At 35.2% G+C, this 11127-nt stretch overlaps 1 protein-coding gene across 1 annotated transcript; it reads left to right on the top strand.

The window, feature by feature from the left end:
• The first annotated feature begins 15 nt into the window (after nt 1-15).
• On the top strand, nt 16-10896 carry LOC100921304 (N-alpha-acetyltransferase 20, NatB catalytic subunit). The gene is made up of 6 exons (XM_031951057.1): nt 16-148; nt 3351-3375; nt 4706-4796; nt 5573-5708; nt 9570-9715; nt 10229-10896. Exons 1-6 carry the CDS (start codon nt 96-98, stop codon nt 10312-10314), a joined length of 537 nt encoding a protein of 178 aa, XP_031806917.1. The 5' UTR covers nt 16-95; the 3' UTR covers nt 10315-10896.
• The last annotated feature ends 231 nt before the right edge of the window (nt 10897-11127 follow it).

Below are 11127 nucleotides of genomic sequence, written 5' to 3'. Positions count from 1 at the left end.
AGACTCCTTCTCTCCCGCCCCCCCGGAAATGAAAGTTCACTTCCGGCGGGGGCGCTCGGGCCGGGAGTGCGGGCCCGGGACGGGCGGGTGACGAGATGACCACGCTCCGGGCTTTCACCTGTGACGACCTGTTCCGTTTCAACAACATGTGAGTGAGGCGCCGGAACGAGGGCGGCATTCGGGGCTCTCTCCCTCGCGGGTCCCGCTGCCTTCCCACCCGGGCTGGCAGCCGGAGCCCGGCACCAGCCCTTTCCCGTCCGCCCTGAGTGTCCTCGCCCTAGTCTCGCATATAGAGAAGCGCAGGCTCCGGGCAGAGGTGACTCAGCCCCAGCCCTCGTCGTGCCGTAAGCGATGGGGAGTAACGTAAGGGGAGGGCTGGACAGTGCCCCGGCCTCACCGGGATCCTGAGAGAAACCCGAGGCCTTTCTCCTCGGGCTGAAGAGGCAGGTCTCTTGAGGAAGCCCTGAAGCACATCCCCGTGCTCCAAGCGTAATGTTGTTCGCGACAACGCTTAGTGAGGGAAAGCAAGTGGTGCAATGCTCCGCTTGTCATAGCTTAATAATAAATAGCCACTAATGAAGGGCCGGCTGTGCGCTTGGAGCTGTGCGAAGGGCTGCGGGGGCAAGGAGGGGCGGAGGAGAATGTTCCCGGTCGGATGCAAGAGAGAACCTGCAAACAACCGTGTGTGCGGGGTAAACAGGAAGTGACAAAGTATCACGGGAAGCTTCCTGCGTACAGAGTTCAGATGGTGCTTGAGAGAAGCCGGAGAAAGTGAGGAGGCAGGTGGATGAGGCTTAGCTCCAGAGTCTGGCGCTGCATTGCCACTGGACCCATGGTTCTGGAGGTCAGAGTGAGGCAGGTGACCTTGCACAGCCATCCCTCCGTCAAATCCAACTCACTTACATGTCATGGCTTCACCTTCCTTCCAGAAGGAAGGACAAACAACAAGAAAGCTGGGAAAAGCTGTAAAAGTCAAACAGGATTTTATTTTTCCAAGCAAGATTTTATACTTGATCCTGGAGGTAATCGTCTATTGAAGAGGGGGAGTGATGTCAATTCGGAGCTTTAGGAAAATCCATTTGACAGCTGAGTGGAGGATGGATTAAAGAATGAGGAGAAATTTGTAGCAGAGAGTTTAAGGAGCAGCCTATTGGAATAAGCCAGTTATGTGGTAATGAGGGCCTCTACAGTGATACAGATTAGAAGGGGGGCTAAATTGAGAACTGTTATGAAGGCAAAATTGACAGGACTTGACTTGACAATACATTTGAAACAGAATGGATCGAGGATGACACCCTATATTTAGATAGCACTGCTCTGTATACATGAATCTAATGATTTAAATGTTTCTCTTACTAGAATTTAAAACTCTTGAAGGAACTTGCCATTTTTACTTTGTATCCTTTAGCACTTAGAACAGTACTTAGCACAGTGGTTCTCAAAGTATGGTCTATAGGAGGGGTCCTCAAACTTTTTAAATAGGGGGCCAGTTCACTGTCTCTCAGACTGTTGGAAGGCCGGACTATAGTAAAAACAAAAACTTTGTTTTGTGGGCCTTTAAGTAAAGAAACTTAATAACCCTGGGTGAGGGGGATAATCGTCCTCAGCTGCAGCATCTGGCCCACGCTGTAGTTTGAGGACCCCTGGTCTAGAGAATCCTGGGGATCTCTGAAAGTCTTTTAGAGAGTCTACAAATTCAAAAATAGTTTGTATTTCCAATATGGTAAATGTCTATAAATATAATCCAGATAAATAAAAATGCTTTGGAGAGATCCTCAGTAATTTTTAATAGGATAAAGATACTGAAAACAGTTTGAGAACCACTGGCCTAGCATATACTAAGTGATTAACAGGTGATTGTTGATTGAATGAATCCCCATAATAGTGCCATAAGGTAGAACAAATAAGTATCATTAATTCAGTGATACTGATGTATAAAACTGATATATATTGATGTATGATAAACTGATTTATGACAGGGACATTTTAGGAGAATTAATTTTTCTGCAACATGCAGAATGTTAAAGGGGGAAAAATCAAAGAAGAAAAGCTTTATTAGAAAATGTAAGTTAATCATATGAAATAATGACAAGGACCAGAGTGGTGTGGGAATGAAAAGGAATTATTGAGTGGATCCAGTAGATATTAATGAGGAAGAATCAATTGAACTTTGAATTGTATTAAAATGAAGGGAAAGAAAGAGAAGACTGAAAAATTACTCCAAGGTCTTTTGAATAATGGGATAATGATAAAAATTGAAAAAAATCAGAAACAGGGTGGGAAAAAAAATCTAGGTTCACTTTTAAAACAACAGAGATAATGTGATGCAGAATATTTTGGAAAATTTCTTAGGAAGTTGATGTATAACTTGAATAGATGAACTGGAGACATATATGATTCTTACTCATACAAGAATAATTTGTCAAAACAGTGAGAGTGCTTACGTTCTTCAAAGTAGAAAGTGTAGATTTCAAATTTCATAAAGTTAATGATTAATCCTTGGGAAATGCTACTTTTATGTAGTATAAGGAAAAAAGAAAAACCAAAAAAGAGATAATAAAGAAAATGGGAAACAAGATGTCTATGTGGTGACAAGAAAAGCCAAGACATTTCTAGTACCTGGTGACCAGGCTTTACTCAGACTTCTAGTCCTAAAACATAGGTTTTACCCATGTTATTCCCCTGCTCAAGAAATTCTAGTGGCTTCTAACATAAAAGATAAACTATTGATAGAATCCTTAATTTTATTCAATGCACAGCTCAATAGCTACCTCCTCTGGCAGTTCTTTTATTATCCCTCCAGTTTTAGTGCTCTCATGTCTGAATTTATTCACTATGTGCTTATCTGTGTCATTGTCCCTCAAGAGAATGTATGTTTCTTGAGGACATTGTTTGATTTTTGCCTTAGGAAATAACTTCCTTGCACTACATAGTTAATAAATTAAAATTGAATTAAAGAGAGAAATTTAAAAGAAGAATGAATCAGGAGCATCAAGGGCTGCAGAAAAGTCCAAAATTATTTCTTATTCCTCGACGATCATGTTTGAGCTCATCCTTTTGTTATAATTTGAAGCAACTTAGAATAAAGTTTTTAATTTAACTTGTTGATAAAATTGTCTTGTGAATCAACAGTCTTATTTTCAATTTACTGATGACTTAAGTCTTAATAATAATGTTCCTTTTTAGGTAGTTGCTGCCTAACTTCTATGTCCCAGATTGAATCTTTATTCCATTATAATTTTTCTTATGATAATTTAATTTCAGTGTTAGTAGGTTTAGCAGTCTAATTAGTGGTATTTAATTGCAGACTTTTTTTTTAAATTTTAGTATATCTTTTTGTTTCCTTTCAGTAATCTGGATCCACTGACAGAAACTGTATCCTTTTAAAAAATGATTGGCTAATGATTTCGGCAGCTGCATAGACAATTTTGAAGAGTTCCCCCATCTAATACACTGTTTGAGACAGCTTTTTTTTTCTATATGCCACTGACTTTTGCTTGTTTGTGCCAGGAGGGGGGAGGGGAATATCTACCAAGAATTCCTCAAGGGACCATTTAAAAAACATGTATAATATGTAATACACATAGTGTGTATACACATATGTATATGTGTGTATGCTTGCATATGCATCTCAGAGGCAGTATAGTATAGTGGCAGTATAGCCACTATAGTGGCTAAAGTTTTGATTTTATGGTCTGAAGACTTCTGACAATAAATAAATAGCTGAATTACCCTGATCACATCATTTAAACTCTGTGTGGCGTAGATAATTCCATGGAGTTTATCTGAATTTTCTACTCATTGGGGAGTATATCTGTATAACCACAGACTTATATCACATTCTCTTAGGTTACAAGAAACTTAAATAAGGAATGAGTAGATGTCATTATTCTTATATACAGGAAGCATAGAACTGTTAAATATCTTATAGTAGGCTTAGCATTGAAATTAAATCTTAACCAGAACTTTTGATTCCCTTATGGGATCTATGTTTTAAATATTTTCCCCCAGGTTACTTCTTCAAAACCTTATTGATTTGATTTAGGACAATAAAATTTATAATATATTTTAAATTATTTAAAACATTTATTCTATATTATTGACCTGGAATGATTATATTAATAGTATATTATATCCAACATAAAGAATGCAGATATCTATATATTAAAGAGATGATTCAGTGTAGTAATTGAAAAAAAAAATGCCTAAAAATAACTATGGATATGTATACTTATATTGTATTTAATATATAGTTTAACATATTTAATATGTATTGGTCTACCTGCCACCTGGGGGAAGGAGAGGAAAAGTTGGAACAGAAGGTTTTGCAATGGTCAATGCTGAAAAATTACCCATGTGTATAACTTATAATTAAAAAGCTATAATAATTTGAAAAAAAAAAAAAGAATAGAATTAGGTAAAAAAAGAAAACAATTCCAAAAGATAGGGTGGTATTATATTGCAGAACTCTTGGAAAATCAAGCTAAAATTTTGAGCATAAAAGTGGAGGGAAACAAATCTATGGTTTTTAAAGATTGAATGCATTCTAGGTTTATGAGTCCCAAATAAACTCATTGCCTTCATTGCTTACAAAAAAAAAAAAAAGCCTAGTTTAATATTTTAAAGGAGGCTACTTTTTTAGTAGCAGATTTCATGTTCTGCAACAGTTATTAGTTATATTTCATACTTCTTAACATAATTGCAGTATGGGATACCATTTTATTTACAATATCTAGCTCACTGGCCTGAGTATTTCATAGTTGCAGAGGCACCTGGTGGCGAGCTCATGGGGTATAGTAAGTATACACTGTATATTCTATTAATGTTTTCTTGTTGATAAGCAGGTAAGATATTAAGGATTAAAGTTATTTATTACATTGTAAGATTCAAGACATGAACTGAAAACATTGTAGCTGTGATTGTAGTGCTGGAGAAACTGAGCAAGATAAGAGATTAGAGAGTATTTAATAATTTATTAAATGAAGAGATTTACTAGGATCAAATGGATCTATGTTTTGTCCCAGGGTTGAATGAGACTATCATCTCAAAGAATCCAGCAAGGACAGTGGAATACAAGATTCTTTTATAGGGTAACAAGAACAATGACACAATGGGGAAGGTTCCTGTATGGGGATGATCTAATGGGAGAGGCACCTAGCATGACTTAATGGAGGGAGGTACTGGAGAGGCTCCTGATATTCTAATGATGTCTTATGTATGGGATGAAGAGAAAATTTATAAAGGATAAAGACCTTTCTCTCATCAAAATTAAGAGGGAATAAGTGTAGCCTAAGGTCTAACATATAAGACCTTTATCCTATCAAACATTAAGAGGGAATGGTTATAACCTGAGGCAGAGTAACTGAATAGGACAATTAGGGAAACTGGGTCTGGACATTAAAAGAGAACTGTGGCACAACATGATAAACTGTTAACAGCATCAGTAACTGTTAACTCCAAAGTTTTACCAGCTTAAATATTTGTCATCAGTTTTCTTTGCGAGAAAGATATATTAACACAATTCTTAACTCATTGCTATGATTTTGTTACTAAATTCAACTTTTGTTGGCAGTTATGGGTAAAGCAGAGGGCTCAGTAGCCAGAGAAGAGTGGCATGGTCATGTCACAGCCTTATCAGTTGCCCCTGAATTTCGACGCCTTGGTTTAGCTGCTAAACTAATGGAGCTATTGGAGGAGATTTCAGAAAGGTGAGATTTTACTTTTCAGAGGCATTTAATTACATGTAAATTTTAGCAGTCTACGTTGCATAGAAATATAACTAAATCAAGAATTACCGTTTTCATTTCTTCATTCCTTGCACCTAAAGCAAGGAGATGGTTGGGAAGAAACAGAACAGTTGTTGAAGGAAAAACAGTTTTATGTGGAAAAGGTACTGCATCCTAAAGACGTCAAAGACAAAAAACAAGATCTATCAAAACATTCATGTTGGGGCAAAGTTGGGTGCCCATTGACACTAAGGAATGGCTGAAGAAACTGTAGTCTAGCCATATAATATAATTTCATTGTGCAGTAGAAAATGACAGTTGTGAGGAAATCATATTGGATTTATGTGCACTGATGCAAAGAAAAATAATGAGAGCCAAAAGAACAAACTATGTACTAACTATAATGTAAATGAAAACATCACTAAAAGAAAGGCAAACAAGTGAAGGTAGGAAACCAAAAGATGCATGCTACTCTTCTCTCAGCAGAGTCTGCTAGGATAGATTGTACTGTATGTTGTCAGATGATGTTGTGATACTAGATGTTTTTACTTAATTTTTCCCCCTTTGTCATAATGATTTAATGGAGATGCTGGGGAGAGAGCTTCCAGAAATGACTGTGAGGTGAACATAAATGGTTTTTTAAGTGCAGCTTTATTTTTATTGATGTCTTTCTGGTTTTCTATTATTTTTTCATTTTCAAACAATCTCTACCTGTAGTGGACCATCCTATGTAACAAAATTAAAAAAAAAAAAAAAAGCAATTTAGCCAAACCAACCAGTATTTCTACTGTTCGTGATAGTATATTCAGTATTTCACCCCCGTTTTCTAGCTTCTGTGAAAAAGGCAAAGGACGTTTTTCCACTATTTCTTTGGGTAATGAATGACATTAAAATGTGTTTTTGGAGAAACAATAAAAAGTTCAAATCCATTATGAAATGAAAAGTGAAAGGGGAGAAAGGAACCCTAGTATTTTCATTTTACTAAGGAAATGGAGGCAAATAGAGATTGTTTTGCCCAGGGTCACACAGGAATAAGTGTCTGAGCCCAGATTTGAACTTAAGTCTTCTAGACTCCAAGGCCAGTGCTCCATCCACTATGCTACCTAGCTGCCTATGAAGTGTGAGACTGTGATTCCATAAATGTTCCAAGCTACAATGGGATGAAGAGAAAATTAGATTCATCAGAAGGGACAGGATGGGGAATAGCTAAGTGGAGAAAGTTTATGACATACTACTAACAAAATCCATAATCATATTGAGAGTTATTCAAAATTTTCAATGAGTTATGGTTTAATATTTCAAATTACAACAATTGTAGAGAGGAAAGAAAAGAAATTTAATAGTACTAATTTATTTAAATCCCAATACATTTGCCAGTGAAACATAATAGAAAACCTTGATGAGATATATATAGAAAAGAATATTTTTTAGCAAGTAATATTTTGGAAGAGTCATTAGATTGGCAGTTTTGAGATCTAAATTCTAGTTCTGACCCTGCCACTAACTAGTGATGTGACTTTCAGTAAATTTATTTAAACTCTGGTCCTATTTTCCTCTGTCAACTAAGTGTTTATGTTGGACTAGAAGGATCACTTAAGATCTTCTCTAAACTCTAAAATGTTGTGCACATTTGATTTACTTTGATATTTTGAAAGATTTAAAAATTCATCCATACTATTGCATACTCTAAATGCTTCATGAGTTGCTGTGACCAAAAAAAAAAAATCATCACTTAGCAGTGTTTTATATTGATGAATCTTTCTATAATTAGCCAACAGGTCCTTTGGTCACCAACATCAGTCTGTGATAAACTCATATTTTAGCTTTCTGTGAGCTTAGTATGATGGATCTCCTAGAGTTTATCCATGATTACTTGTAATTTTTGGCACATTTTTGAAAACCCAGAATTAAGCTTCCATCTAGCAATACAAAGCATCTAAATAGTACTTTATTTAAAATTAGTAAAATTCTCTATTTAAAAATATAGTAACGTTTAAAATGTGTATTTTATGCAAATTAGAAGAACAAAGAATATTTTACCTTTCAGATATGTGGAGAAGGAAGGAATTTGTGGCCAAAGAAGAGCTGGAGTACATTATTGAAAACTAAATATATAATTTTATATTAAGTTAAAAAGTTCTTGTACAAACAAAACCAGTGCAGATTAGATTAGAAAGGAAGTAATAAACTGGGCAAAAAAATTTACACTTAAGGTTACTATAAAGTCCCCATTTCTAAAATATATAGAGAGAATTGACTCAAATTTATAAAAATCAAACCATTCTCCAACTGGTAAATGTCAAAGTATATGAATAGAGAATTTTCAGATGAAGAAATTGAAACTATTTGTAGTCATATGAAAAAGTGCTCTAAATCGCTGTTCATCAAAGAAATGCAAATAAAGACAATTCTGAGGTACCACCACACACCTCTCATATTGATTAAGATGACAGGAAAAGATAATGATGATGGTTGGAAGGGATGTGAGAAAAGTGGGGCACTAATATATTATTGGTTGAGTTTTGAACTGATCCAATCGTTCTGAAGAACAATTTGGAACTATGCCCAAAAAGCCATCAAACTGTACATACATACCCTTTGTATGGGCTTATCCCAAAGATGTTATAAAGGAGGAACAGGGACACCCATGTGCAAAAATGTTAGTGGCAGCCCTTTTTGTAGTGTCAAGAAACTGGAAACTAAGTGGATGCCCATCAATTAGAGAATGGCTGAATAAGTTATGGTATCTGAATGTTATGGAATATTATTGTTCTGTAAGAAATGACCAGCAGGATGATTTCAGAGAGACCTGGAGAGACTTAAAATGGACTGATGCTAAGCGAAGTGAACAGAACCGGACCACCATTGTACATGGCAACAAGATTATACAAAGATCAATTTTGATGGATATGGCTTTTATCAACAATGAGATAATTGAGGCCAGTTGCACTGATCTTGTGATGAAGACATCTATCTACAACCAGAGAGAGAAGTGTAGGAACTGAGCACGTATTTTCACTCTTTTTGTTATTTGCTTCCTTTTGTTTTTTTTTCTCATTTTCCCCCTTTTAATCTGATTTTTTTTGTGCAGTACGATAATTGTACAAATATGTAAGCATATCTTGAATTTAACATTTTTTTGAACAAGTTTAAAATATATTGGATTACTTGCCATCTAGGGAAGGGGGTGGGGGAAAGGGGAGGAAAAATTTGGAACACAAGGTTTTGCAATGTGGAAAAATTAAAAAAGCTTTAATAAAAAAATAAATAGAATTGGGTTGCATGATCTAGTGATAGAGAAAGCTGGCCTTGAAGCCAGGAAGACTTGTGCTTAAGATCTACTATGACATCTTGGCTGTGTGATTCTGGGCAAGTCACTTAACCTTTTGGTGCTCTAGCCTACTATATTTTCAATCCACTTTATTGCAGAGTAGTCTGCTTTAGTAGAGGAAGTTTTTTCCTCGGAGGCCAATGAATTCACTGGTCCAGTCCCAATCCCTAAATGTTAATATGTAAGATACCTCCTTTTTTTATAAAATCACTAGTGGAATGCTCCAAATATCTTATGAAAATGTAGTATTAATTTATATGTTAGACTGTCTGTTCATTGATACGTGTAATCTACAAAATGGGGATAATTTTTGCACTAAAATTGTTGTGAGAATTGTTGTGTTTTCTAACTTTTAAGGCCTGTATAAAAGTAAATTGTTATAAAAACAAGTATCTCATGAATTGATATTAATACTATCACTTTGGTATTTTTGTGCTGGTGTTCAAGGTAAGTTGTTGTGTCCGTGAAAACTTTATGTATCACATAATTTTTCTTTTTTTCTTTTTGTAAAGAAAGGGTGGATTTTTTGTTGATCTCTTTGTAAGAGTGTCAAATCAAGTAGCAGTCAACATGTATAAGCAACTGGGCTACAGTGTTTATAGAACAGTAATAGAATACTACTCTGCGAGCAATGGAGAACCTGATGAGGATGCTTATGGTAAGCAACCTGATTCTGGAGATAAATAAGAATGAACCAGCATATTTACCTGAAATAGTTTTGTATCAGTATTTCTGTTCTTTGCTTATTCAAATGGTTATCAAAATAGTATTTTGAAAATCCCTTTCTGTGGGATATTATTGAACTTAGTTTTAAATTTTAACTATAGTAATTGTTATTTCTATGTACCTTTGTTCTTGGTACATAGATTGTACCAAGATTTCTCTTTTTTTCAAGTGAATATTTACTATCTTTATGTTCATTTGATGTGCATCTGTTGTAAGCGTTTGTGTATCATGGGAACCAATCCTACAGTTGGATTTTACTGATTATTTAGGCTCCTTTCTGGCAAGTAATAAGGTGTGAATAATTTAGTTGAGATAAATCACCATTTGTTATATAGGTCTAATATAAACCATTGTTTATGCATAATAGAAATCTTTAATGAAGTGATCTTAAATTTTTTGTTTTGTTTTGAAATAATGTTTACACTTAACTTTTGCCTATCAACAGATATGAGAAAAGCACTCTCCAGGGACACAGAAAAGAAATCCATCATACCGTTACCTCATCCTGTGAGACCTGAAGATATCGAATAACTTTAGGCAGTGGTTCTTAGGCAGAGAATGCTACAGGTTGCTTTTTATGGACAATAATATTTTTCACTGGAAATTGACTCTAAAAATCAATTTCAGAGCTGTGTATACAGGTGCATTTTGAAGATCCTTTAGGAGAAAAATAATCACTTCATGTCTTGAAGACTTAAGTAAGAAAATACTTTTTACATGGACTTCTTAATTTAAACCCCCAAGTCCCAGTCTAATAATAGCACATTAATGAAAGCTCTTCACTATATTTCATATACAATTAAAAAGGCAGCTACGCCAAAAGGAAACAAGACATTTCATTATCATGGTTCACTATATTAGGTAAGTATTAGGGAAATACTGGCTTCATTTCACTTAAAAATTCTGTGCCTGAGAATCACTGCTGCCTTCATTTTTTGATCTTCATATTGAATAGTGTTTAATGAAGCTTTAAAAACAATTGTGAAAAACTCAAATGTATAAAGATGAAATGTATAATAAAACACAAATTCATTATGTGAATGTTTTTTATAAATCTGTGATTTCTTCTGATTATAGTCTTACTGAATAAACTTTGACTAATTTGAAAACAAATTTGAAGAGTGGAAAGCAAATTTTATAGGTCAGTTACAGCCCATTTATGGTATATGCATTGGATGTTTATCTGGTATGACATTTAAAAACTTTATGACTACACATTGGAATAGAACTTCCTGGCCTTCTCTTTGTAACAATTCCAGTCAATTGTCTTCTCTAGATTTTTGTTTTTCTCACTGCATCATGTTAGAGACTTTCCTTCTGAGAATTGCCATCTATGTCAGCTGG

This window comes from Sarcophilus harrisii, chromosome 2, assembly GCF_902635505.1.
Source record: "Sarcophilus harrisii chromosome 2, mSarHar1.11, whole genome shotgun sequence".
NCBI classification, from domain to species: Eukaryota; Metazoa; Chordata; class Mammalia; order Dasyuromorphia; family Dasyuridae; genus Sarcophilus; species Sarcophilus harrisii.
The sequence above is the reverse complement of the archived record's forward strand: the minus strand, read 5'-3'. Positions and strand labels throughout refer to the sequence as shown.

Bases quoted from the DNA above. Each gene is read 5' to 3' on its own strand.
- LOC100921304 (XM_031951057.1), top strand. From the start codon at position 96: ATGACCACGCTCCGGGCTTTCACCTGTGACGACCTGTTCCGTTTCAAC. The intron at 3,376-4,705 runs GTATCCTTTTAA...ACATAATTGCAG, and splicing joins TGGATCCACTGACAGAAACT to TATGGGATACCATTTTATTT. The intron at 4,797-5,572 runs GTAAGTATACAC...TTTTGTTGGCAG, and splicing joins TGGCGAGCTCATGGGGTATA to TTATGGGTAAAGCAGAGGGC.